This window comes from Mesoplodon densirostris, chromosome 2, assembly GCF_025265405.1.
Source record: "Mesoplodon densirostris isolate mMesDen1 chromosome 2, mMesDen1 primary haplotype, whole genome shotgun sequence".
Classification (NCBI taxonomy): Eukaryota; Metazoa; Chordata; class Mammalia; order Artiodactyla; family Ziphiidae; genus Mesoplodon; species Mesoplodon densirostris.
This window is the reverse complement of record NC_082662.1, coordinates 1,147,182-1,173,746: the sequence shown is the minus strand read 5'-3', so window position 1 is coordinate 1,173,746 and position 26,565 is coordinate 1,147,182. Positions and strand designations below refer to the sequence as shown.

The 26,565-nt window shown below is 64.5% G+C and overlaps 1 protein-coding gene across 1 annotated transcript in view; it reads right to left on the bottom strand.

Annotated features, from left to right (window-relative positions):
• SKI (SKI proto-oncogene) overlaps positions 1-26,565 on the bottom strand; it is a 60,889-nt gene that overhangs the window by 3,209 nt on the left and 31,115 nt on the right. The window contains exons 2-6 of the mRNA XM_060088833.1: positions 2,492-2,611; positions 2,295-2,410; positions 1,541-1,803; positions 1,133-1,434; positions 422-652 (exon numbers count right to left, since the gene is read on the bottom strand). Of these exons, the coding sequence (XP_059944816.1) occupies positions 422-652; positions 1,133-1,434; positions 1,541-1,803; positions 2,295-2,410; positions 2,492-2,611 (1,032 nt within the window). The remainder of the gene's footprint in view (positions 1-421; positions 653-1,132; positions 1,435-1,540; positions 1,804-2,294; positions 2,411-2,491; positions 2,612-26,565) is intronic.

Below are 26,565 nucleotides of genomic sequence, written 5' to 3'. Positions count from 1 at the left end.
GGGAGGCACCAACCCTGCCCGCGGAGACCCTGAGTGGGGGAACTACCCGAGTCCCGAACGCGGAGGCCTCGGGGCGCCGCTCAGCCTCCTGGGCCTGGCCCGGGTTCCTGAGACGGCTGTGAGGCCGGAGGAGGGGCTACGTGTACCCCGTCTCCCGACCCCAGGCCAGGCAGGGTGGCCACCTGGGACAGGCTGAGACTTTTAATGGTGAGTGAGGGTGTGGGTGCGGCCCTCCCCCCAGGCCAGGAGGTGAGGAGAGCCTGGGGCCAGGAAACCCCCGTGGAAGGAAGACCCCAAAGCCCAGCAGGGCCAGGTCAGCCTGCAGGCTCCCCACGCCCAGGGCGGCCCCGCGAGGAGGGGTGGGACCCTGAGATGCCGACGGATGGTGCACCCGCCCTCTCCGCCCGGGCGGCCCATGTACCTGGGCCGAGTACTTGGCCCGCAGGCGGCCGGCCTCGCAGCCCTTGTCGCACACGCGCGCCTGCCGCGCCTGCTCCAGCTCCCGCTTCAGGCGGAGCCGCGCCTCGTTGGCCTCCTTCATCTTCTTCTCATTCTCGGCCCGGAGCCGCTCAATCTCCTTCCGGAGGCTGCGCTTGGCCTCCGTGGCCTCCCGCAGCTTCTCCTTCTTGGCCACACGCAGGAACTCCAGCTCCTGGGGCGAGGGCGCCGGCTCAGGGGCGCCCTCACGCCAGGCCTCCCTGGCCCCGGCCCTCCTGTGCCCACTGTGCACAGCCCGAGGGGAGTCCCTACGGCCGGGGGAGGGGGCTCACCCAGGCGTGGCGCCATCTGGGGGCCCCAGGGACCCTACGCGGCCAAAAGGAGAGGCGGCGGCCCTTTCCGGGGTCTCAGCCCCGGCCCCCGACACGCTCATGAAGATGCATGTGGGGAGCCCCACCTCCCACCAGAACCGGGGACCCGGTGCGGGTTTCTGAGAGCGTGGTTGAAACGGGGCTCTCGGGGCTGGCAGGGCTGCGCCGTGCTGGGGCCACGTGTCAGACGTTGGCTGAGGTGGGAATGCATCTGAGCCCTGGGGTGACAGCCCCGCCCTCCGCAAGGTGGCGCACAAGGCGACCAGGGGGCCGACGGCACAACCGCACGGTCTCTAGCCCCCGCCGGCCCCCGCCGGCCCCACCTGGTGGAGGCTGCGCTTGGCCTGCAGCGCGGCGTTCAGCTTCTCCTCCTGCTTCACACGCATCTTCACCACCTCGTGCAGGAACTTCTCTTTGGCTTCCTTGGTGTCCAGGCCGCCCTCCAGGGCCTGCCGCAGGTGCTCCAGCTCCGCCTCCAGCCCGCTGCTCGGGGCGTCGGTGGGAGCCGCGGCGTCAGGGGCGCCGGGGGCCGCAGGCAGGGCGAGCAGGCCCGGGGAGCTCAGGTCCTTGGCGGAGCCGGATGAGGTAAAGGACGGGGAGGACAGCGAGGACAGCGAGGAGGTGACTGCAAAGCAGACGGACGGAGGAGCGGGTCAGCAGGGCGCCCGCCCCCAGGAAGGGCCGGGCAGGCGCCCCCGCCGCACCGGGGCAGATTGGCGGGCTGCACTCACACTCCTCTCTTCCCTCCACCTCCACCTCGGCCTCCGAGTCCTTGTCCTCCTCTGGGGCAGGCCCGGGTGCCGGCGTCTCCGGGGCTCCAGGGGTATCCACCGTCAGCTTCCGCTTCCGAGGCTGGACGCAGCTGGTGACGGGCTCGGGGGCCCGGGAGACGACCGTGGCGCAGGGCGGGCTGCTCACCACCTTGTGCTGGGCTGGCGGTGCTAGGGCCACGTTGGGGGCCACGCCCGTCTCAAAACTCTTGTAGGAGTAAAAGCTGCAGGGGTGTGGCGGGCGTCGAGGCCTCGGCATCTGCCCCCCGCAGCCCCTTGCCCCGCCCCTGTGCCCCTGCACGCCTCCGCACCCCCGCTGCACACCACCCCCCATCGCGGCCCCGGCTCCCATGGACTGCGTGAGGGAGCGGACACTACAGCCCGGGGCCCTGGGAGAGCTGCAACACGGCGACCGGCCACCATACGCGGGACAGGCCACACCCAACGCAGAGCGCGCGGCCAACTCCAGACGCCATGGAAAGTCCTAGCGTCCCCCCCACCCCACCCCCACGCCCACGCCCTCGAAGAACCAGCACTTCCGCAACTGCCTCGACCAGAGGGCTGGGGATCTGACACACAGCCTCCAGGCCATGTGCCCGTCGAGCTCAGTGATGATCAAAGCGGGAACCTGCTTCCCCGGCTGGTTCAGGGCCCCACAGCAGGGTCAGGCTGAGGTGGGACGCAGACATGCCCATCAGAGCTGGCGGGTACTCACCTGTCTCGAATCAGGGCTGGGAGGTGTGGGGAGAGCTCTTTGTCACTCGCAGAAACCGCAGGGGACCAGGGTCGGAAGGCAGAGAGGCGCTGGCGAGGGTGGATGCAGCCCAGGCTCTGTGGGGAGAGAGGCGCCGTCAGAGGCTGGGCCCCGGGCCTCCCCGCACGCCCACCCTGCACGCCCGGGCCACACAGCACCTTGCTGGAGGAGCCGGCCAGAGTCCGCAGCCAGCCAGACTGCTTGTCCTTCTCGGAGGATGTGGGGTGCTGGGAGGGGGCGTCGTCTGCTTTTCTTACGGAGGCCGGGGGCTCGGAGACCTGTGAGCAACATAGAAGTTCCCGTTGGCAGGTTGCGAGGGGTCCCCAAGGGCCCAGTCTCAGACGCAGCTGAGCAGGAGGCATGTCCAGGGACGTGTGCACCCTGCCCGACTCATCACCCAGGGCAGGACCGGCCCCACGGCAGTGCTGCACACATGCCCACCGGGCACTGGTGCAAGACAGCAGGAGGGACCCCTGCCCCTACCCTCAGGCCACGGCCGGTCTGGAAGAGACAGCCCGGGGGTCAGGCTCGCTGGCCGAGTGCAAGGCCCTGTCGGCGCCACCCAGAGCTTTCCATGGGTGCCACGCAGCACCCCCAGAGTTCTGGATTTCACCAGAACTAACTTCAGAAACTCCCTGTGGGCCTGGGGCAGCTGCACGATGGGCTGGCAGGGCAGCCCTGGGCCGTGCCCCCTCCCCGCCTGAAGGAACATTCCCAAAATGAACTGAGTGTGTTCAGCTTGGCAAGGAAGCCCCCTCGACTTTCCCAAGTCTTGCTGTCAGGGAAGGAAGCTTGGGACAGCAACCCCAGGCCCAGCAGCCGAGCGCTGTGTCTGCTGGACGCTGTGGCCCAAGTGGCCTCCTGGGCTGGTGTCAAACTCCCCCCCATAATCTGCCGGCACCGGAGTCCTGAGGACACAGGGACCCTCCCCAAGAAAACAGAACAGTCTTTGGAGGACGGAGGGTGCCTCCCACCACGGCTGGAGCCTGGGCGCGTCCGGGAGGCCACTGAGGGCGAGGGGCTGGGGGACAGTGCCCATCACCCCAGGCCTGACCTCGGGGGGGGGAGGGGCTCCTTCCACCCCATGGGGCACTTGGAGAAAATACTGAACCCCAGAACTGACCGAGGGTCAGCAGGGCCATCACCACAGAACTCAAGAGACAGGGGGCAGGCTGGGCCAGGCCCCCCAGGGTGAAGGAGCCAGCACGCGTGGGTGTGTGCGCAGGGGGCCGCCCCCGACCCCGCAGCCAGGGAGCCAGGCTCCCTAACTCTGCTCCAGGCAACGTGTAGCCCTCGGGCCCCAGACCTGTGGGACTGGACGGCGAGGCTCTGGCCTCGGGCCCCGCACGGGGCAGCTGTCCCAACAGCCTGCACAGCCGGCCCCAGGAGACGGTTCGGGGGTCCCACAGACAGCGGGGACCGTCTGCTCATACCTGAAAACAATCACTCAGGAAAGAGAGACCCACTTGGTGCTGCTTTTCAGGGGAAAGGAGTCGCGGTGATGCCTAGACCGGGCGACACCCACAAGGGTGGGGTTTCCTGTCTGAGCTGAGTTCTCAAGGGAGAGAAGCCACAGCGGCCCCACCGGCTCCTCTGATTCCAAGAAACCTCAGGGAGCCTCGTGGCGGGTGTCAGATGAGCTGCGCAGGGGTGGCTTCCCACTTGGGAGAAGGGCCGGAGCTTCCTGCCCCCGCCTCACCCCGAGCCCTGGTCCACCCAGGGCGCGGGGAGGCAACTGGGGAAGCCGAGCAGCCCGAGACCCCCGATCCCGGTGCACCTTCCATGAAGCGCAGCCAACCGGTTACGAAAGCGAGGAAGCAGCGGAAGAGGAGCTTGTGGACCCAGGCTGGGCGGGCGTGGGGCTGCCAGGGCCCCGAGGGAGTGTGGCCTCCTCAAAGCCCTGGGAAGGACGGGCTGGCGACAGCAGGCAGTCGGGGACAGAGCTGTGCGCGGCCATGGCCACACGTCCCCCCGTGCGAGGAGGTGAGCCTGTGGCCTCCGGCTCCTGACCCCGCTGGGCACCTCGAAGCCCAGGACGCTCCCCAGCAGCGGGGCTGGGAGCTCGTGGCCACTTCCCCACACTCGAGGACCCGGGTGGGAGCACGTGCCCCGTGCACACGCCCCAGCGCGGGCGGGGGGTGGTGCTGCCTGACGGAGAAGCCTATAGGGACAGCACCAAGACGTGGGTCCCAGGATACACCCCGCCGCCACAGGGTGCCGCCCCCCAGGACTGCTCAGCGGCCATGCGTGTCCGTCACCACGGAGGACAGGACTCGCGTCTGCCCATAGGGCGCTCCCCTCTGTGGGGTCTGTGTGTCACCCAGGGACCTGTGTACATCTGCAAGGATTTGGGGGTACAATTTGGGAGTGCTGTCACTCCCGTGACTTTCATGTCCGGCCAGGCCAGGAGTGTCAGCCAAGTCAGAGGCACCAAACCGTGGGGCCCGCTGGATATGGGTGGAGTGGGGTCTGCACGGCTGCTGGGACTGTGGCCACCACCAGAGACCAGCGCCACAGCAGCAGGCAGACGGGGGGGGGGGGCGCTTCCAGCATCCCCCACCTCGAGCTCCCAAGGGCCATACTTAGTGCCTGAGCCCCAAAGGCCCTGCAGGCCAGCCCAGCCAGGCAAACCTGGGGGGCTCCTCCCTGCAGGCAGTAGGCCCTGGACCCACTGCGGAGCAGCCTACATCCTGCACTAAGGCCCAGAGGTGGGGAAGGGGCGGCAGGAGGGCTGGGGGCCACCGAAGACGAAGCTCACCCTGGGTTTCCGAGTCCCCACCCCCAGCGCTGCACCGAGAGCCCCAGGGCACGCAGCACGAGGGCCTGGACGCTGGGCCCTGGCCTGCACATCTGGGGACCTCAGGAGCCCCCGGATGCTGGCAGTCCCCACCCCATGGGCCTGCCCTGCCGCGCACGCCACACTCCGTTTCTTATGTGCTACATCTTGGACATCTTCAAACAGAAAGCGACGACGTACGTGGGGGAGGAAAGAAAGGAGAAGGAACATTCTAGATGCAGTTCATGGCACCAGGCTGAGGCCTGAGCTCACAGCGTGACGTCTGCACACACAGAGCGCTGGGGCATCCCATCCCCCATGTTCCCAGCTCTGGGGCGACCCTAGCAGTACAGAAGGGCGGATCCCACTAACCGCAATGCAGAGCCGGGGGCCAGCAGGGCACAGAGCCGCCCAGTGCTAACCTGCACGGGACAGAGCAAGAGAAGCCCAGCAGCAAGGGCAGGACCAGCCCCAAAGGGCCCGGGGCTCGAAGAGGAAGGCTCAGACTCACGGCCTCGAACACAGACACACTGGCAGGGCTAAGGGAGATGCCGCCTGAACACGGCGCAGCGGGGCTGCCCGGGCTGGGCCCAGCATGGAGCACGTGGGAGTGCGCGCCACCCAGGCAGCTGCCCGGCGGGAGCAAGCGGCCACTCAGAGTCACCTCCCTGCTCAAGTCCACGACTGCATCCGCGAGCCCTTGTGGGATGTGTGGGTGACAGGGCTCCACCTGCCCAGACGGGCGCCGCGCTGCCCTGAGAACCGCCACCTGCAGGGAGGCAGGCGTCTGTCCAGGGCACCCCGGGTCGTCAGGATACGGGGCCTCCCTGCACCCCCCAGGAGGCACACGCACCTGCTCAGGGTTGTGCACATGCGAAGCTCAGCTGTGCGGGCCGCGCACTGGCAACCGGAGGAGAGCAGTAACCACCGCCCTCCCCGGGCTGGATTGGTCTGTTTTCTCGCAGCACAGAGGCGTCCCCTGTGGCCTCGGGGCCTAAGGCCAGGATGCCCACTGCCCTGGGCGCTCTGCAGGGCTGAGGGCGGCTGGTCCCCACATGCCCTCTGGTCCAACAGCACTAGACAGTGTGGCTGGGGGGCCAGGTGGGAGCGTCCACCCAGTGAGACCTGCACCGCTGGCCAAGGAGCACCGCTGGCCTGGACGGAAGACCTGCCCCATGGAGGAAACAACACTTGGCTCCCCCAACTCTTTGCTGGGGGCAGGAGTTCTGCCACCTCGGGGGCCAGGCCCAGATAAGGGTCCGGCCAGGCACTGTGCTCGGCCAGGAAGCGACACGCACTGTTCAGCCGCCAGACCCTGGTCGTCAACTTGTTAGAACGACAACATCGGCCTTGGTGTCACCCCCTGTCCCCCGGACCCCGGGTTGACCCAGCCCAGCCAGCAGCATGGTGCGCCTCCTGCCATCAGATACAGCAAGAGCGCTAGCCTCTCCCAGGAGGCAGTGAGCAGCCTCCACAGATCAACCCGAGGGGCCATGTCCCCACCTCTCGGGTGTGAGCACACACCTTCCAGGTGAGCAGGAAGCCCCATGGGAAGCTCACACAGAGCTGGGCGTGTCCTTCAGATGCACGTGCCCTGCCGTGCAACATACCTGCCCGCACCCCCTCCTGCACGCCCTCCTGCACCCCCTATATCATCCCCTCCCCGTCACCCTCTCCCGCACCCCTCCATCACCCCCTCCTCCACCTCTTCACCAGGCGGCGGCGAGTGTGCAGAGCTGCTCTATGTGCTGGGAGAACAGCCAGTCTCAGGGCGGACCTGCGGGCAGCAGCTCCCCTTTGCCAGCTCACAGTCCGACAGATTCTGCACCAAAGGCCCGGGCAGGCCGCGCTAGGGGCTGCGAGTGCGTCTCACCCACCCCGTCCAAGGCGGCTCTCACTTCAGGGAAGGGCTTTGGGAAGCGCCGGGAGGACCGGGTGGGCGTGGGGAGAGTGACTGCTGCCGGGTCCCGTGCAGAAGGCAGAGGCCGAGGGGCAAGACCACTGGCCGCCAACCTTAAACACCAACTGCTCCAGGAAGCTGTGACGATGGCCCAGAGCCCGCGGCACCTCCCCCCAGGCCAGTGCGGGGGGAAGCAGCAGGATCACCCAAACGCCCCAGAGACTGAGATCACACAGCTGCGGCGAGGCCCCCGCCCAAGGGCCACCGGTCAGGACGAAGGTGGCCGAGCGCAGCCCAGCCTCGGCGTCAGGGGCTGCTGGACCAGCACTGCCACCATTATGAGCTCATTTTCCACATGGCTGGAAAGCGGTTCCTTGAAAGGACACAACCCAAACCTCCCCTCTGCTTCTAACGTCCTCACCAGGCTCTCGGGGTGTCGGCGGCCAGGGGAGGGCCCTCCCGGCTCCCGACTCCCGACTCCCGGCTCCCTAGGGCTGAGACTGTTTCTGTGCAGCTTCCCTACGATCAACTGCTTCCTCAAACCATCTCCGAGAAAACCTGAAGGTGAAGCGTCTGGAGGAACCAGGAGGGCTCCAACGGTGTGAGCCCCACCCCCAATGAACTGCTTAGATGATACCAAAGCACAAGGAACCAAAGATGAAATAGGAAAGGGGGAATTCAGCAAAATCAGAACGTTTGTGCTTCGAAGGACACCATCAAGAAAGTGAGAAGACAACACACAGAACGGAAAAAAATCTTTGCAAATCACCTCTGATAAGGGACCTGGATCCAGAACACACGAGAACTGAAACTCAAGAGAAAAACAACCCATCTCAAGGGCGAAGGCCAAAGAAGGCACACACACAGCCAACAAGCACATGAAGATGCTCAGTGTCACTGACCATCAGGGAAACGCACCTCACACCCATTAAGACGGCTATGATCACAACCAGAAAGCAAGTGTCGGTGAGGATTCAGGGAAATCGGGAGCCTGTGCGCCGCTGGCAGGGATGTGACCCGGGGCAGCTGCCGGGAAAGCTGGTGTAGAACCACCCCATGACCCCCAGTAAATACCCGAGAGGACTAGAAACAGGGACTCAGACCTGGTACCAGAATCTAGATCAAGTGCACAGGAATATCTGTTACCTCATACAACTGCACGTGGATCTACAACCATCTCAAAAAAAAAATAGAATTAAAAAAAACACCATGAGGTGCCCCTTCACAGTCACTAGGACGGCTGTAATTGTTGAAAGGATGGACACTACAAAGCATCAGTGAGAGGTGGCTTCCCTGGTGGCGCAGTGGTTGAGAGTCCGCCTGCCGATGCAGGGGACACGGGTTCACGCCCCGGTCCGGGAAGATCCCACATGCCGCGGAGCGGCTGGGCCCGTGAGCCATGGCTGCTGAGCCTGCACGTCCGGAGCCTGTGCTCCGCAACCGGAGAGGCCACAACAGTGAGAGGCCCGCGTACTGCAAAAAAAAAAAAAAAAGCGTCGGTGAGGATGTGGAGAAACCGGAACCCTGTGCGCTGCTGGTGGGGAGGAACAGAGCTGCAGTCGCCGTGGGACAGTCTACAGAACTGCCGTACAGTCCAGCAACTCCACTCCTGGGCCCGTACTCAAGATTACTGAAAACAACACACCCACAGAAAAATCGGACACGAGTATTCACAGCAGCATTATTCGTAACAGCCAAAGAGTGGAAACGTCCCAAATGTCCGTCAGTGGATGAATGAAAAAACAAAACGTGGTCCCGTCCATCCACACACCGGACCATCGCTCCGCCTTGATGAGGAGTGAGGCACAGACACGCGACACGGCGCAGCCGTGAGGACACGGCGCCCAGTGAGAGGAGCAGACATGAGAGGCCACACGGTCCCATTCCCGTGAAATGTCCAGAGCAGGAAATTCCGCAGACAGGAAGTGCATCAGTGGGTGCTGGGTGATGGGGGCCCACGGGGTACGGGTTTCTTTCAGGGTGATGGAAATGTCCTAAAATTAGACAATGGTGATGGGTGGCATATACTAAAAATCACTGGATCATACTCTTAGAAAGGGTGCATTTTATGGCATGCGAATTACATCTCAATAAAGCTATTACTAAAAATATCTATTAGGAAAACAAGATGAACTGTTGGTTGAAAAATCAAACCACTGAGGATCGAGGGCTCCTGAATGAGGAGCCCGGGGAGCCACTCAAGGCCCATGGCACCGAGACGGCGTCAGAGGTCAGGCAAGGTCCCGGCGGGGCTGGCATCCACTGGGCACCTGGTCGGGCAGACAGCGCACGTCCAGGGTGACAACGTGCCCCTGGCCAGGGTCCCATGGCGGGTGGGTGTGGGGCTGCACACAAACGCAGAGGCTCAGCATGGAGGGCGGCTGCGAGGTCCTGAGGCCCACCCTGGCCCCCGCCTCCCAAACCCTGTGGCCCGGCGTCCTGGCAGTGGGCGCCCCGGAAGCCCTGCCCCGGCTGGCTCTCTCAAGCCTGGTGCCACTTCACAGGTAGGGTCAGAGGGCGCTGCTCAGGCCACCACCTCACACAGCAGGGGGCAGGAGAACCTTCAGCGCGCTGGCCAGCATCCACCTGCTCCCCCCACCAGCACCCGCCCTCTGGCCCTCCCCGCTCTGCGCCTCCACCCTCAGCAGCTGAAGACCCAGGTCCCCTGCCAAGACATGGGCACGTGGGCAGGCCCGGGGTCGGCACCCAGAGGCCCCCTCTGGGGGACCAACTCGACATCACCTGTGGCCCCATCACCATCTTATGAGCCCCTCGGAAGACAAAGCAGTCCCCCCGCCGGCCCCCAACCTCAGGGACCTTCCACCGCCAAGAGCGAGCCTGCACCCCCCAGACTGAGGCCTCAGAGAAGTGGTGAGAGACGTTCTTACAAATGTACAAATCGGCAAAAACGTGTCTAAGGGAGCATTTTTTTAAAGTTACAGACGTCGTATGAAAACCACGTTTAAAAAAAAAACACACAGCAATCTTATATACAAAAAAAAAGGGGGGGGGGGACTTCCCTGGTGGCGCAGTGGTTGAGAATCTGCCTGCTAATGCAGGGGACACGGGTTCGAGCCCTGGTCTGGGAGGATCCCACATGCCGCGGAGCAACTGGGCCCGTGAGCCACAACTACTAAGCCTGCACGTCTGGAGCCTGTGCTCTGCAACAGGAGAGGCCGCGACAGTGAGAGGCCCGCGCACCGCGATGAAGAGTGGCCCCCGCTTGCCACAACTAGAGAAAACCCTCGCACAGAAACGAAGACCCGGCACAGCCAAAAATAAATAAATTAATTAATAAACTCCTACCCCCAACATCCAAAAAAAAAAAAAAAAGTCTAGGAATCTTAATACAACACGTCTATTTCTAACTGAATCTTAACATGGAATTCCACTCCTAACTGGTATTTCTCAGGTAAAAAGTCGCTGCCGGTCTGTCACCCGGATTCTAGGTGAGCAACAAGAAACCACTGGAAACGTTCCTGAGATTTCCAAGCCCCAGGACAGGACCCAGGGGGATCTGTCCCCCAGAGCAGGGACAGGTGAGTGTAAATGACCGCAGCCCAGTGGGGACTCGAGGCCGGGGTCCCGGGGAGAGCACAGGCGTGGGGCAGGGGCGGAGGGCAAGCAGCCAGTGGCCGGCCAGGGAGCCCGGGGTCTCTCTGTGACATTCAGAGAGCCCCACGGTCCCAGCTGCTCTTTCTGCAATTTTCCTGTCATTTAGCAGATCAGCAGAAAAACAGCCAAGACCACAGAGATGAAAAGTTCCTGCTGGGCAGCATCGGGCCTTCAAAGCAACCCACCCCCACCTCGCTGAACCCTGGTGGAGGTGGAGCTGTCACAGCGTCAGGCTGGGATCCCCCGAGATCGGGGGTGGGGGGGGCGGGCAGCAGCCTCCAGCCCCGCTTCTCAGCCCCGGAACCCCGGTCCACACACTCTGACACCGGAGAAGACAAGCGAGCATCCCTGCGCGTGGAGCTGAGCCCAGGAGGACACGCCCATGTCACGTGCTGGCCCAGGAGGCCCACCACAACCAACAAGGGCCTGGGGGCCCCGCCCACCATGCAGGGGAAAGCCCCTCAAGAACCCATAACCATGGACCTGCACGGACCCCTAAGAGGGGCAGATGCCCACGTACCCTACACGCAAGGAGCACAGGGTGGGAACACCCAAAGAGACCCAGCCGGAGCGGAGCAGACACAGAGGGGAGCTGTGCGTGTGGGTGGGCACCAGCGCCAGGCAGGCACATGGCACCCCACAGAGCGGCCCCGCTCTGCTGGACTCTCCCACCTGGGGTGAGCCCAGTGCCCACAGGGGCCGCAGCAGCTCGAGGGGCAGGGAGTCAGCCCCGCTCCTGCAGCCACGTGGACCCACCACCAAGACCAGGGCCAGCCCTGCTGGGCCCCTGAACCCCTGCCTGGGGTGGGCACAGCAGGGAATCGCAGGCTCCTTCCTGCAGGGATGCCCGCCTCGCCTCAGAGAGGGGCTGCAGAGGAGAGAGTGTGGCTCCCCGGGGCGAGGGTGGGGCTCTGGGCCACCGCATCCCACCTAGGCTTTGTGACAAAGTCCTGCCAACACCACCCACGTCTCCTGCAGCGTAGCTCTCAGCCCCCACGCTTGGGACCACTACCTCTAAATCAGCCCAAGGGCTACGTCACGGATGGTCCTGCAGATTTTACAGTTCTAGAAACTGCAGAGCTATTTTTGTAAGTACCATTAATATTTTCCACGTGATAATTCATGTTTCATATTATGCTTAAATTAACCTATTTTCTGATTACTGTGGTACAGAGGAAGCAGATTAAATTTGCAAGACAACCCCAAACCCCAAAATGAAGTGAAAATAGCAGTTTTACAGATTTGCTTTGATTTTTTTTAAACTTAAATGGGTCATCTTTTCTGTTACTTCCACACCATCGATGAGAATAAGTTAAGACTTTTCTAAGGAAACAGTCACTGCCCCTCCCCCGGAACCAGACCTCAGCGGCTCTCGGCTGAGGGGTCCGCATTCCCTCCGCAAGGAGGGACCTTTGGCCTGGCTCCCAGAGGGAGGTCCTCCCACCCCCCACCAACCCTCCTGTGGAGTAGAATGCAGGGAGGGGACGGGAGGGGAGGGGAGGGGCAGGGCTCTGGGAAGGGGTGTCCCTGAAGACCCTGGACATCAGCCCCGACGCTGGGAGGCCTCCGGTGGCCCTAGTCCTCGCCACGTCGCGGACCCGCCACCAGCCCTGCTGCACAAGGCCTCCCACACCCCTGCAAAACCTCCCTTTTAGCATCAGAAAATCAGGGGAAGTCCCCTGCTGGACCAGGCGGGGTGGAACGGAACCTTTTCTTTTCCTTAGCAGTCACTGGAAAGTAACTTGTTAAAAGGCCTTAAAAAAAAAAAAACCCAAACACCAGAACCCCAAGAACAATGAAGCTGTTCTGGGGCTCATTTTACTCTTAAGACAATGTCCTTGAGGGGTGGTGAGGAACAGCGTCTTTCCCAGCGCCCTGACCGGCCAGTGTGTGGGGGGGTGGCCCATAGTGGTCGTCAGGCCTCCGGCCCTTGGGCAGAGAGGGAGGAGGACCAACAGGCCTCTCCATCCAGAACAAGAGAGAAAGCCGGCAGGCAACACAGGACACTGGGGCCGCCCTTCTGGAGGGCGACTAAGAACCAGCCTGAGGGGAAGAGGACAGTTTATGGGACAGCAGGAGGGGCGAGGCTGGACACCACCGTGCCCCACGCGGCCCTCACCCCACCAAGGCCCCTCAGGAAGGTCAGCCTCCCCCTTGACCCCCAACAAGCCTCTGACGCAGGAACCACCAGGACACGTGGGCGCTGTCCCCAGACAAGGGCCCCAATGGAGCAGCAGGCACACGGGCCAGGCAGCAGCTCTGCCGGGTCACCAAGCCTCCCCGCCGCCCCTCCCTTCTCCCGTCCTGCCGCGCGCCCCACGTCCGTGCCCAGATGCCAGCCTGTCCCTGGCCCCTCTGCTCACACTCACACCTGCCGCCAGGGGTTCCGTGGGCGCCTTGCCACACCCACGGCGTCTCCCTCCCCGCCCCTGGGGACACAGCCCCTGTGCCCTGTGGGCCCCAGTCCCCCTCCACTGGCCTCCTCCTCTGAGCTGCATGCCCTGCCGGGTGGGGGCCAGGGCCACCCTCTGCTGCTTAAAACTCCAGGGCACCCCCCGCACGCCCCCGGACTCACAGCTGACACCTGCCGTGCTCGGACCAGGACAAGGTCAGGGCACGCGTGGGTGGACGGGTGTGTAGCCTGCGCACTCGTGTAACACCGCACCCTCATGTGTGGCCCTTCACCTGCTCCAGGTGAGAGCCTCAGAGAGAAGCCCGGGCTTGGGGCAGCTGGGAGTCAGAGGGGACCCGGCAGGCCTTTCACTGAGCAAAGCCCTAAACCTGGCAGGCTGGTGGGGTGGCTCCCGGGTGGCCCTGGGACAGGCCCTGGGGAGAGAGCCCCCAACCCCGCCTGGTCCCATCAGTCAGGGCACCGATGCGGACGCTGGCCGGGGGCGCTGAGCCAGGATCAGAGGCGCCTCCCGCGTTCTTCCAGTAAAGGGCCTTCCGCTCCTCCAAACGCCGACGTGACGCCAGCCGAGGGTCCCCCGAGGCCTTGGGACCCTAGGCCTCGCCTGAGAGCAGAGGGGGCGGCAGACGGCGGAGCACCCGGGGGCCCAGGGAGGCTGAGGCCTCGGGCTGCTCAGCGTCCCACCCTGGAGGATACATGATCGGAGGGGAACACGTCCCCAGACTTGGCTTTGCCATCTCACCCGCCCCCGACTCCTGCGGAGGAGCCGCCGGGCCTGGGCCTGGGAGCCCGAGCCCGCAGGTCTCTGTGCGCAGAAAGCCTGCTCTTCCTCCAGCCCCGCTTCCCACGTGCCAGGCCCTGCCACGAGCTACGTATGCATCGCAGCTCGCCTGTGCGGGAGCCAGGACGGAAGGAGGCCCGGGAACCTGGGGGCCGGTCAGTTTTGTGGAGGGACTCGAAGGCCCAGGAGCCCCACGCCCAGAAGAAAGGTCCGGATCCCGGCCACCATCAGTGTCCCGAGGGCACTGCCACGACCCCCACGGGGCAACTATACCCCAACCTCAGAGCTGACTTTACTGCACACAGACACGACGCCAATAAAGAGGCCCAGCCCAAGGCGAGGGCACGTGACGGACCCCCGAGCGCCCCCTATCTGTGCATCCTGAGAGGCAGGAGGGAATCTGTGTTGCTCTCAGCACTCCGCCCACCAGACCCAAATTCCAGTGCTGACTATGCAGGACGGGGGGCTTCCAAAGAGGCAGCCGGTGGGGAGGGAGGAGGACTCCCTGCTCTCAAACGACCCCTCCCCCTGGCTGGCACCCACTGGGCCCCGGGAGGCCCTCGGAGGAGAGGTCCACCGCCCACATGTCCCATCCCACTTAGGGGAGCCCTGCGCTCAGTCCACGGGCGCAGACTCTCCCAGCAGCCCACCTCGCAGGGGGCCACAGGGCCTGAACCGTCCTCGGGGGTAGAGGAGGCTGCTCACGACGTTCTCGGGGTCCACACCAGGATTCTTCCTGTCCAGGGAACACTGTCCCGTCTTCGGAATCTAAGTAAAAATATCCCCAAGATGTGCCCACCCAAAGGGGACAGGCGGCCAATCTCTGCACAGCATGGGGGTCTCCCGGCCCTCCAGAGCCTGACACCAACTCCCACACACCTCTGGGGGCAGGAGGAGGGCCGGGAAGGGGGTCCCAGGAGGCCCCTCCCACGAGAGCTTTTTAACCTGAAGGTAAGACACCAGGGCTGGCCTTGTGGGCACACGACTGCGCACTGGGGTCAATGCTCTGCTGGGGTCACCTCTTCACCTCTGATCAAATGTTATTTTGTAAATGAAATCCAACGGGACAAGGGTGTGTGCAGAGCCAGAGAGACGGCGTGTGACCCCAACGGGCCAGGGCTTCCCTTCAGACAGAGGGGGCCATCCGCCTCCCACCCCAGCCCAGGAGGCCGTTCTGGCCTCTCGGTACCCACGCTAGAGTCAGAGACGCAGCCAGAACGGGAGATGGGGACCCGGGTTCTCGTCTCTCCCGCCTTCCACACCTCAGAGGGAGGCCGAGGTAGCTGGGGGGGGCAGCCCAGTCAGCCAGACAAGGATGAAACACACACGCAGGCTGCAGCAACCCTGCACACACCTCAGCCGCTCTCACCTTTGCATTTATTTTTTTATTTATTTATTTTTTAAAAAGTTATTTATTTTTTATTTATTTTTATTTTGGGCTGCGTTGGATCTTTGTTGCTGCGTGCGGGCTTTCTCTAGTTGCGGCGAGCAAAGGCTACTCTTCGTTGCAGTGCACAGGCTTCTCATTGCGGTGGCTTCTCTTGTTGTGGAGCATGGGCTCTAGGCATGCAGGCTCAGTAGTTGTGGCGCACGGGCCCAGCCGCTCCGCGGCATGTGGGATCCTCCCGGACCAGGGCTCGAACCTGTGTCCCCTGCATTGGCAGGCAGACTCTCAACCACTGTGCCACCAGGGAAGCCCCTCACCTTTGCATTTAAAAGCGGCATCACACGACGGGAAGAGGAACGGTAAAACTCTGGGTGATAGCTTCAATTTTTAATTTTTTCTTTATCCGAAATGGCATTAAATAACAATAAAACCCCCACGACAAGTTGAGAAACCTCAAAAGAGGAATGAAGTGTAGGCATTTCAGGCCCTTTCCTCCTGCGTCCCAGACAGAAGCCGGGTTACGAAGCCAGCCCAGACCCTCAACGCGCACAGTCACCGTGGACCCGCAAGGTGCCCAGCTGCACAGGCTCAGCAGCGGCCACTCGCTATCCTCGGGGACGCAAAGGGCTGCCCACAGAAGCCGACCCTGCGGTCCAGTGTCACCCACGTGGAGCCCCAGGGCGCGTGCGAGCTCACACCAGAGCGAGGGAACTTGGAAACCAGTCTCTAACCTGTTAAGGATAAGAGCCTCCAGAACAAGACTTTTAAGCCCATTTGTCAACACCTCCCAAGTGCACACAGAGCTAGCTGGTGATGGCTGCTGCCGCCCAGCTCCCCACAGCCCAGCTCCCCACAGCTCCGCGAAAACCACCAGCATCTGAACCAGAGCTCAGTGCAGCACACAGGCTGCCCACCGGGGTCCAAACACACTTCAAAGCCAAAGGGTTTTCTGTGCTCCAAGTTCTAATTACAGAAAAAGGTCACTTCTTTTTATCGTTGGGGGTGCATCTGTCCAGTTAAGCACACACGTGGGTCCCTAAACTCCCCTGTCCACACCAGCCACTGACGGGGATGTGACGGGGATGCAGCCGCAGGACCGTGCGTGGAGCACCCACCCCGCCCTCCAGCCACGGGGGCCACAGCAGAACCCCAGGCGGGTGCGGCCTGGTGGGCAGGTGACCCAGAGGAGGGCAGCTGAAAGCCCATCTGCCCCACCTCTCCTCCTCCAGGTGCAGGCCTCCTTGGGGGGGAAGGTAAGGGAGCCCGACCCAGGGCGCTGTCGCAGCGGCAACTGGCATCGGCTCCCGGTCAGCTGGAGACCCTGGGTTCCCCTGGAGGGGCTCTCAGGAGGGGCGCAGCAGCAGGGGGAGGCAGCCTGGCCCTTCACCCAGACCTGCAAGCAGTCCCGAGAGAAATCAGAGTGACCTGGGGCCAAAAAGAGGCTGCGGCGAGCCAGGCGTGGGTGGCAGGACCAGCGGGCGGCGCAGGCCGAAGGAGAGACACAGGGGACCTGGCCACCGTCGCGGCACCGCTGGGCCAGACCCCGTGCAGCCTCCTCCGCCAGCAGGCGGGGTCCCAGGGGAGCTGCCCTCCACTCCTCAGCAACCTAAAGGTCCCCCGCAGAGGCAGGTCCCCCTTCCCCGGGCACTGCACGTGCCGACAGCCGACAAGGCCCAGCCCAGCTCTTGCAGGCACCCCGGCCTCAGCGGGCAGCTGGAGGGAGGGCACTTTCGCCTGCTTCCCCGCCAGGAAGTAGCCCCGGCCGGCCCCGCCCACGCCGCCGGTCTGTTTGGCTTCCTCAGCGCCTGCACCTCCTCCCTCCCTTCCCCTCCCCCTCCCGGCAGCCGCCCTGCTTGTTTTCTTGCCATAGAAACCGACACAACACTGAGCCCTGCGCTCGAGCCGGCGCGGGTGGACCGTGGCGCTGCCCGGCCGCGGGGCTACTCAGAGCTGGCGCGGTGGCCGCCTCTGCTTCCAGGCTGAGGCACCGAAGCCGGCAAGGGGCCAGCGAAGTCACCGCTGGTGTATCCCTGGTGAGTCCCCGAGCCCAGGCTGAAAGACAGCTGCTCATGGGTCCCAAAGACATGACCCTGGAGACACAGAGCCGAGAGTCCACGGGCCTGTCGCCAGCACTGACCAGGGCACAAGAAGGCAGGGCCACCAGAGTGCGTCCCTAGTAAAATGCAGAACACATGGCATGAAGCTCACCGGTCACTTTCACACTTGGATGAGGGTCTCCAAGGGGGCCCAGCCCCTCCCGTCTGAGGTTCATCCCTGCCAGTGGGGTGGGCTGGGGTGGGGAGGGGGACAAGGGTGACCAGCACCGGGGAGGAGGCTATGTGGGCCACACCGGGCCCAGGAGGGCCAGGACGCGGGCAACAGGGGCCTGAGCGGGGGACGCGGCTGAAGAAGAATCCACACCTGTTTTTCATCTGAAAAGTGGGGCGACACAGACACAGGCTCTGCGACCCCAGAGCAGAGAACGTGGCGTTTCTCGAATGTCTAGCCCTAACACGTCTCCCCTACAGCAGGAACCACGCCGGTCACATGACAGCCACGTAGCTGCAGAATCCCCACCCACTGGTGAGCGGGCAATGGGGCCCTGAGACCCCCGAAGCTCCCCTCCTGCGGAGTATCCCAGGACACCCTCCCAGCAAGAGGCAGGTGGGGGCAGGGCCTGGCAGGGGCAGGAGGCCAGGGGCCCAGGCACCAAGGCTCTCCCAGTGCTACCAGGCCAGAGTCTGGGTGACATGGCTGCACCAGGGGACCCGGCCCAGGACCTGACCTTACCCCTGCCCCCCCACACACACCAGCCCTACATCGTCCCCTCGCTGACAAGATGCCCCCGGGCCCCTTCTCTCACTGCACAAAGCCAAGGACCCCACAGGGAAGGGAGGGGTGTCCCGGCAGCCTTGGGGGGGGGGCAGAGACAGGGGCCTCCTGTGCCTTCTCTTTGGGGGGGGGGCAGCAGGCCCTGCCATCAAGGGCGGAGGGCTGGGGCCCCCCTGAGAATCGGTGGCTGGCCCCTCGCCCCAGGTCTGGGACTGCTCTGCTCACTGTGACCAAGGCCACAGCAGGGACGGGAGCCCACAGCCCACCCCGCGCTCTCTCTGACCCTCACTGACCCTAAGACCCGAGTTCACATGATCTATTAGGAAGACTGGGGTCTCCTGTTTCATTTTTTAATACCCACACTATAGCCTGTGTTTGCTGCTGTTTTTTAGGCCAGGTGTACATTCTTAAAAGGTGCACGTGTGAGGTGTCACGTGACACGGCCTCCTCTCTGCAGGCCAGGAGACTGGGCGCCGTGTCGGGGTTGTTCAGGGGTTCAATCACGTGCGGTTACAGCAGGCCGGGCTCTGGCAGTGACATCGGGAACACCAGGTCCTCCCCCTGCGAGGGTGACCCAGGCAGCCTCCTGGAGAAGGGGCCGCCGTCTGCCCACACAGGAACGTGTTCCACCCCAATGGCTAACGTGTCTCCTAGACGCTAATGACACACATGGCGGGAGAGGGAGTGTCACCACTGAATCTGCTTTCTGAACGGTCCCACTTGAGACAACTAAAGGAGCAACACCTCGCTTCCCTCAAGGAGCCCGCTGACCTCCGGCCTCGGTCTCCCCGGCAGGGTGCGCACATGGGGCCAGCGTGAGGCAGACAGCGCCCCTCTGTCTGCAGGGCTGGGGCGTGGGGTGGCCTTGGCCGGGGACAGCTTTCGGCGCCCGTGACCCTCCCCCAGCCCCCTGCACTTGCAGCTGGAGCAGTCCTTAGAGGGAAGGAGGCATTTCCTGTGCCCCCTCCAATTTCCCGACATTCCTGGCAAGCCCAGAGGAGAGGAGGTGACAAGGACGGGAAGGGGGCTTGGAAGTGGTTGGGGGCGGGAGGACGCGGCGCCCAGAGAAGGCCGGCAGGCAGGAAGGGGCTCTCCAACAGGGCATCCCCCCCGTGGGGTGTCCGCCAGGCCCGCAGCACCCGCAGACGCGGGGGGCAGGGACTCGGGCCTTCAGGACACGGAGATGCCCAGCGGCCGGGAGTTGGGGTGCCTGTCCAGTCCTTGGCCACTAAGCCCCAGCGGTGCTCTGCGGCCCCACCTGGCATTCGGCCGCCCCCGCTGGACTGGGAGGGAAAGCCCTGCACTGCTCACCGGCGCAGCCTGGGGCCTCCAGACACCAGGTCCGTGACAACCGGGCCAGAAATGCCAGCGCTGGAGCCCAGGAGATGGGGCGGCCGCTTCTCCCACAGGCTGTGGAAACGCCCTCCCCGCACGCCTAGCAGGACAGGAGGTCGGAGTCTAAGGCTGCAGTCAAGAGCTAAGGGAGGGACCCAGCTGGTGGAGCGATGCCCCTGGGGCCAAGTCACAAGGACCAGGGTGGGGTCACCCTGGGGTCCACACATGCCACGCAGCCCTGTGGGTGCACGGAAGCCCGGGGGATCCACGGCCGTCCCAAGGGTGTCATGGGGACACAAGGTGTCAGAGCTTCCTGGGGGTCGAGGCGATGGCTAGGATGGAGACCCTGGGCCCGCAGCCCCGCGTGCTGGGAGCTCTGGAGTCCGGCCAGCACGGGCCCTCCAGCAGGTGGTCTCTTCCTCCTGCAGGGTTAGGGATGCTTCTGGCCTTAACAAGGAAGCCCAGACGCTCGGGGTCCCCACCCAAGGCCAGGACTGATTCTCCACAGACGCCCTGGGGCTCAGCGGCGCTCCTGCCCTTCCGCCCAGCCCTGGCAGCAGGCACAGGAAAGGGCAAAGCCCTGCAGGTCCGCGTGGGACCCGGCTGCACACCTGTCAGAGATGAAAACGCCACAGTGGTGGCCGACAGCCCGGAATTCAGGGCCGCATGCCCGCTAACCGTGCACAGCCCCGACAGACACCCCGTTTCTATTCAGCCTCAGCGCAGCCCCATCTCCCCCCAACACGCCAGGACCCACGGAGAGACCTCTGTCTTCGGAACAGGAAGGTCAGACCCCTGCTCTGAGGGGCTGAGGGAGAGGGACACGTGAGGACCACGTGATTCTGCCTGGGGAGTGACCAGGTGGGGACTTCTCCACTGGGAGTCGTCTTCAAAGCAAGTTTAGGAATCTGCATGTTGCAAGAATGGCCCCAGAAAAGCCGCTAGTCTGGCCCCGGGGCCCATCTTAGCTGATGCCCCACAAGGCCTCCCAGCAAGGACAGAGGAGGTGAGGCTGGGGCCAGGTCTGAGCCCATGTGGCCGGACCTGCAGCCGGCACGCCCTGCTCAGCTGAAAGGACTCCCTGCAACAACACGAGGCCACGTGACTCCATCCGGCCCAGGGTGCCGGCCTCTCCTGTGCGTGGATGTGAAGGCTCGGCCTGAGCAGCCACCTTGGGCCAGGAGGCAGCAAGCAAGAGCGACGCAGAGAGCCAGCGAGGACGGGGCTCCTGCCTCCAGACTGCACTTGCAACAGGGGGCGTGCGCACTGCGTGTCCTCTGCACGCGCAGCCAGGCCCCACCCCGGCTGGGGGCGACCACAAAGTAGGGCTGCCGTCAAGGGTGGAGCGAGCCCTTGCTGACATGCACCCAGAAAGCAAAAGGTCACAAGGCTCAAGAAGTTGTAAGTCTGGAAGGTTTAAAGTAAACAGTACGTGGTCTCTGTCAATCACCCAAACCAAAGCTCGAGTTGTTCCTGACGTTGCTTCCTCAAACAATTCATCTAATCAGAAAATCTAGTTGACCCTACCTTTAAAATAGTCTTTCTTTTTAAACAGAATAAGTGTCCCCGCGGTCAGCCAGAGACCCTTCCCCCAGAGCCAGGCTTGGCGGCTGTGGACACCCACCTCCTTGCCCCCCGGGTGGAGCCCAGCTGCCTCAACAGCCCCACACCCGCCCTCGGGGGGGGAGCAGCCGGAGGCCACGACACGCACACGACGCTCACTGCAAACGCATGCGTGGACACAGGGGCCCAAGAACCCCCCCACGTTTTGGGACAAAAGGCAAACACCTCAAAGGCTAGGGGTCCTGCAAACGTCAGGACTGAGGTACCGGGGAGGCTTTTCACCTTTCCCAGGGAGAATCCGCAGCGCTAACAAGGGAGCGTCACAGGAGAGCCGCCAACCCTCCGACAGGCGAGGCTGTGGCATCGAGGTGGGGGCACAACCCCAGGGGTGGGCCAGGGGGACCCCGGGAAGCACAGGGACGCGGAGGGCCCACCCTTCACGCCCAGTGCGGGGCGCAGCAGAGCCAGGCAGGCCGACCTCCCCCTGGGGGCCCAGCGCTCAGCAGCTCCTTTCACCGCAGGGCCTCACCCTTCTTTGGGAAACAAATACTGGGCACCAAGGAAACAATTTCTGAGCGTAGAAAGTGACTGAGAGCTTGAGAACGGATCCCGGTGCCCCTGGGGGTGTGCCCTGCCCGCCGCCCCCAGAGAGGCAGGTGCAGGGCCAGGACCACCTCCCTCCAGGATGGTGGGCGGTGTGGACTGGAACCTGGAACCGGGCCGGCTGCGGGCACAGCGGGCGAAGGAGGCTTGAGCCGCGGCAAAGCCGACACCAGTCCTTCAACACACAGCAACCTCCACCCCGGAGGGTAAAGGCCAGAGAGCAAAGGCACGCGTGACCCCAGCGTCTCCACAGCACAGAAAAGGCCCCAGTCCCCCACCCCTAGGCAGAAAGGGCTGAGAGTGTGCTCGGGGCTCTCCCACAGGGCCAGACCCCTCTCGAGGCCCCTCCTCAGCTTCCGGCAAACATTTAAGGATACGGTAGAGTGCTCATGGAAAAACCAAAGCCCCGGTGAGTGGAAGGCCCCGGGTGGGAGGAATCTTGAAGGACCAGTGGGTAAAGGACAGCAAAGCTCAGACTCGAACGCGGCGCCTGTCCCCGGAAGAGCAGGGAGGCCACAGACGCCACCCCGTGCTGGCCACAGGGGCTGACGACAGATGATGGACGGGGTGCGCGCCCGCGGTCCCTGTCACCGCCGCTGTCCTCCTGGGACCAGCACGGGGCTGGCACAGCGTCCACCTCGCCGTCCCTCACACCCCAGGCCCCGACCTGACTCCCGCTTCTAGAAACAGCGCGGGGATGCACGTGGCCAGGGCGTGGACGCGGAGCCCCAGGCAGGCATGAGCGCGTGGAGGGTGCCGTCCACCAAAGTGCGGGGAAGACGCACAGGCTTCGCAGCACAAGTGCTCTGGAAAGTCACGGAAGGAACCAGAACAGACGTGTGAGGGAGGTTCACCCAAATACGTGAGCCCTTCCAGCCTGTGACCCACTCACCTACTCCCAGTGACACAGAAAACGGAAGGACAGAGCTGGGAGCCGGGCGGGGCAGCAGGAGGGGAGGAGGGGAGAGGGCCCCGCGCCACGCCCGTCTCCACGGCCACCTGCCCCTGCAGCTCCAGCTCCTGCAGCCCCGTCGTTGGAGCCTCAGTGGCCTGGCACACTCTGGGCCACCGGCCGTAGGCACGGGCAGCAGCAACATAACCCGTGTCTCCCTGGACCTAAGAGCCGGGCTCCTGCCACCTGCCACCCCCGGGAAGGAGCACATCTGAGGCCGGCTACAAGCAGAGCACCTCGGGGCCTCGAGAGGGACGGCTTTGTTTAAAAAGGTGCCAGGGTCATCCTGGGAGCAGAAACACCTCACCTGCCCCAGGGTCCAGAGAAGCAGGGCCGGCGCAGGCCAGAGGGGGTGGGGGGGCAGAAATGAGGTCCCAACACTGCGGACGGACACAAGCCAGGGCAGCGACAGGGAGACTCGGGTTTGGGGCAACACAGACGACATCAAGGACGCCGGGGACGAGACGGCGGCGCCGACGGGTCAGCGCACAGGGACACCGACGCACCGACCCCCGTCACTGCTAGGAAAATCCCGAAGGCCTTCCCCAGGCCCCAGGCCGGGCCGGCCGCCAACAGGGGTTCCTGGCGCGACCTCCCACCCGGGGCTTCCCACCTCACTTTGCTTTAGCAGGTGGTGTCGTTCCAGCCAGTCCTGGTTTCTCTTTGTCCTAAACCGAGACGTGTGTGTGTGCGTGTGTGTGTGTGTTTCTCAGCTTTAACACCATTTTTCAGCTACTGAAACATGTCACCTCAGGGCTGCAATTCAGACCTTTCAGCCTGTTTCATCCCCTGAAAGGCCGTGTCAAGCCCCAGCCCTGCCCGTCTGTGCAGAGGGCGAGGGGTCGTGAGAACACACGACGTGGCGTAAAGATCAGGGCAGTGACCTTTCGACCCAGCCTCTCTGCAGGGCCCGGGCCTGCAGCGCCAGTGAGGGGCCTGGGGGCGGGGCGTCTCTCCCCAGGCCCCTCGGCCCGGCTGGCCCTGCACCTGCCCACAGGGGCCAGTGCCCTCTGGGGAAAAAGAAACGAGCAAAGGGGGCTGACACATCCTCCCTGCAGCCCCATGCCCTGAGGATGCTGCCTGTTTTGGGGATCAGCTCCCCTTTTCAAGAAGCCGCTTCTGTAAACTGGGTAACTCCTCCCCGGGCATCGTCCTCTCAGACCATCTGCACAAAGGTCACCAGCACCTCCTGGCCTTCAGCAGGGGCCCGGATGGGAGGAGGGGGCGCCCCAGGGGCCCCCCAAGTCCCCGTGGGTCGGGCAGCCACACAGGAGACCCTCAGGGACAAGGGCCGAATCTCAGCCCCGGAGGTCCTGCGGGGGCGGAGAGGGGTCCGGGTGCTGGCAGGCCCAGAGGGACAAAGGTTTCCGTGGGGCGGGAGCAGCTCGGCATGAAGGAGCGTTTGGGTCAGCGCGGGGCAGCATGAAGCCTTCGTGCCGAGGGTCCCGCTGCCGCAAGTCCCCGGACAGGCCCTTCATCCCCGGTGGGAGCGGGGCGACGGCACGCTGGACAGGGCCGTCCTAAGTAAGCTCCAAAGGGATGAGCCGCACCGCCCACGGCGCGGCCATCGGGCAGAGGCCACAGCACCTTTGGGGGCAGGTGCCCTCCACCTGGGGCTGCCGGGGCAGCGGTGAGGGCCTGACCACGGGTGAGGGCGCGTCCCGGGGTGCCCACGCCCCTGCCACCTACGGTGAACCGTGCCAGCCTCTGGGATGCCACAGGCGGGACTGCATCCGTCTGTCCCGAGCCCAGCCCCGCCCTGCGAGGAGCAGGCCAGTCTGCGGAATCCAGGGCCCTGGAGGAGAGGAGAGCAGGCAGTGGCTCCGCCCCACCCCCAGCTCCCTCTGGGGCTGGTGGCCTGAACTTTTCACCCTCGGCACAGACATCAGGAGAGGAGGGCGCAGGGGTGTCTGCCCTCAGGCGGGGGAGGGGAGGGCGGCCGACACCCACCGCCCCCTCCAGAACGTGTATGGCCCCTTTTACAATGGCCAGATGGCGGCCCAGGGCCCGCAGGCCTCCTCACCCTCTGTGACCGCCTGACCTCTCGTAAACAGGGACAGAACTGGGACCTGCGGCCACACCCCCACACCCGGGAGGGGCCAGCGAAGGTCACTAGGGCGCATCCAGCCCTGGCCTCTCGAGGTGAGCCAACGCCCACGCCTCCCAGACGCTCTCGTGTGAGAACCAAAGCGGACCGAGCCGCCGGCGGGGACGGGGCAGGGCGATGGGGGGATCGCGGAGCAGGCGCGGCCACGACAGGCAGGGGGCACGCGGGGCCGGCCGAGGCTCTGGGCGCAGAGACCGACCCGCACGCCCCATCCCCCCCCCCCACGCGTCACGACAACAGGCCGGGAGAAGCAGGGACCTGCCGGCCACGGCCATCAACCAGGCTGCACCCGGGGCCGGGCTCCATCAGCAAATGACCCCGGTCTCTCCTGGGGGTTGACAGCAGTGCATCGTCACACCCCGAGACCAGACGCTACCGAGCCTCGCCGTCCCTAAGGACCAGCCAGAGCCACCGCACGACGCAGCACACAGCCCGCCCGCCTGCCCGCCCGCTGACCTCCTTCCAGGTCATCGCCCGTCCCCGTGAGGCCTGTCGTTCTCAACTGCCACGCCGGGCGCGATGAGCAGGGCCAGAGGAAGAAAGACCCACTAGGACGCAGGCCCCGCGGCTCTGTGGCCTCCGAAGGACCTGCTGGCAGTGCCTCTCAGGGGACGTGCTGCCCAGAGGTACACGATGGACGTCACAGCAGGTCCCAGACAGGGCCGTGAGGAGTCAGGTGTGGGCTCATCCAGAATCCCCAGCAGCATGGCCACACCGAGGGCCCAGTGTGGCAGGGACACCTGAGCCAAAGCCCAGTGGGTCCCGAGTGGCGGGTGGACCCCCAGTACCACTGAACGTAGGCTGGTGCCCCACAGGTGCCGGGGACCTGACCAGGCGACCCGCAGCTTCCTCAGCAGGAGCGACAGGCCTCGCCACACTGTGTGCGCCCACTGCCCCTTGGCCCCTCTGCTCTGCAGCCCTCCACCAGCAAGTCAGGTCAGTCACCCCCTCGGCCAAGGAAAGGACTTGCTCTAACGCCAGGCAGGGAAACTCTCCCGCACCGCCAGCAACCAAATCAAATATGGTTCCGGACAGTCCTCTAAAGTGACTCGGAGGCCCGCAGTGACGACCGGGCGGGAGGGCACCAGGCAAAGGTCTGGGCCGGCCCTGCCCGCCTTCCCCGTCACCCAGCATTCACAGCCTCCTGCCCCGTCACCGCCCTGTGGTCAGCTCGGCACCACCGGGGGGGCCAGACGAGCCCCTATGCCCCTGGATGCAACTTCCCAGGCAGCTGTGTGCCCCCACGGGCCCCTGCTGACTCAGGAAGCAAAACGTCCCCTAGCAGCCAAGCCGTGGCCAGCACCTCTGGACAGCTACGCCTGTCCAGAAACTGGGACGGAGAAATCGGGGTGGGGGGCACACACGGGGGCATCTGCCGACCGCCAGGAAAGACCCAGAACAACAGCAAAGACAATGTGGATCAGCTCCCCAGGGCTGAGGTCCTGCCACGTGACTAGTTCTCTGAGCTGGAGCCCTGCGTCCAGGAGGCTGCCAGTCCAGGGCTGGGGCCAGTCAGGTACCCCTGGGGCAGGGGCTTCCAGGGTGAGTGACGCCCACCGAGGGGCTCCCCGCCCGGCGCCCAGGCCTGTCCCACGGCAGCCCTGTCCCCCTGACTCCAGAGCTCGGGCCACCCGGGCTGCTCAGAAAGACCTCCGGCCACCCAGTGAAACCGTTCTGATGCAGCTCCGGGCAGACACCGGGGTGGCACTGCAACCCGTGACCAGGGACAGTCTGGAAGTAGGAGGCCCACAGCCCCACCTGTGCCCTGGTGCCCAGGCTCACCGTGGCACAGACGTGTGCGCCCCTCCTGGGCGAGACCACAGCACAGCCCTGACCTGTTGGGCCCTGAGCTCCTCCACGGTGCCTAGGAGAATACAGCACCCCCCCCAGCCTGGCCGAGCCCCAAAGCCACTGACCATACCTCCAGACCTGAAGGAAGGCTCTAGGTGGATGTGGTATTTAAGCGTGAGG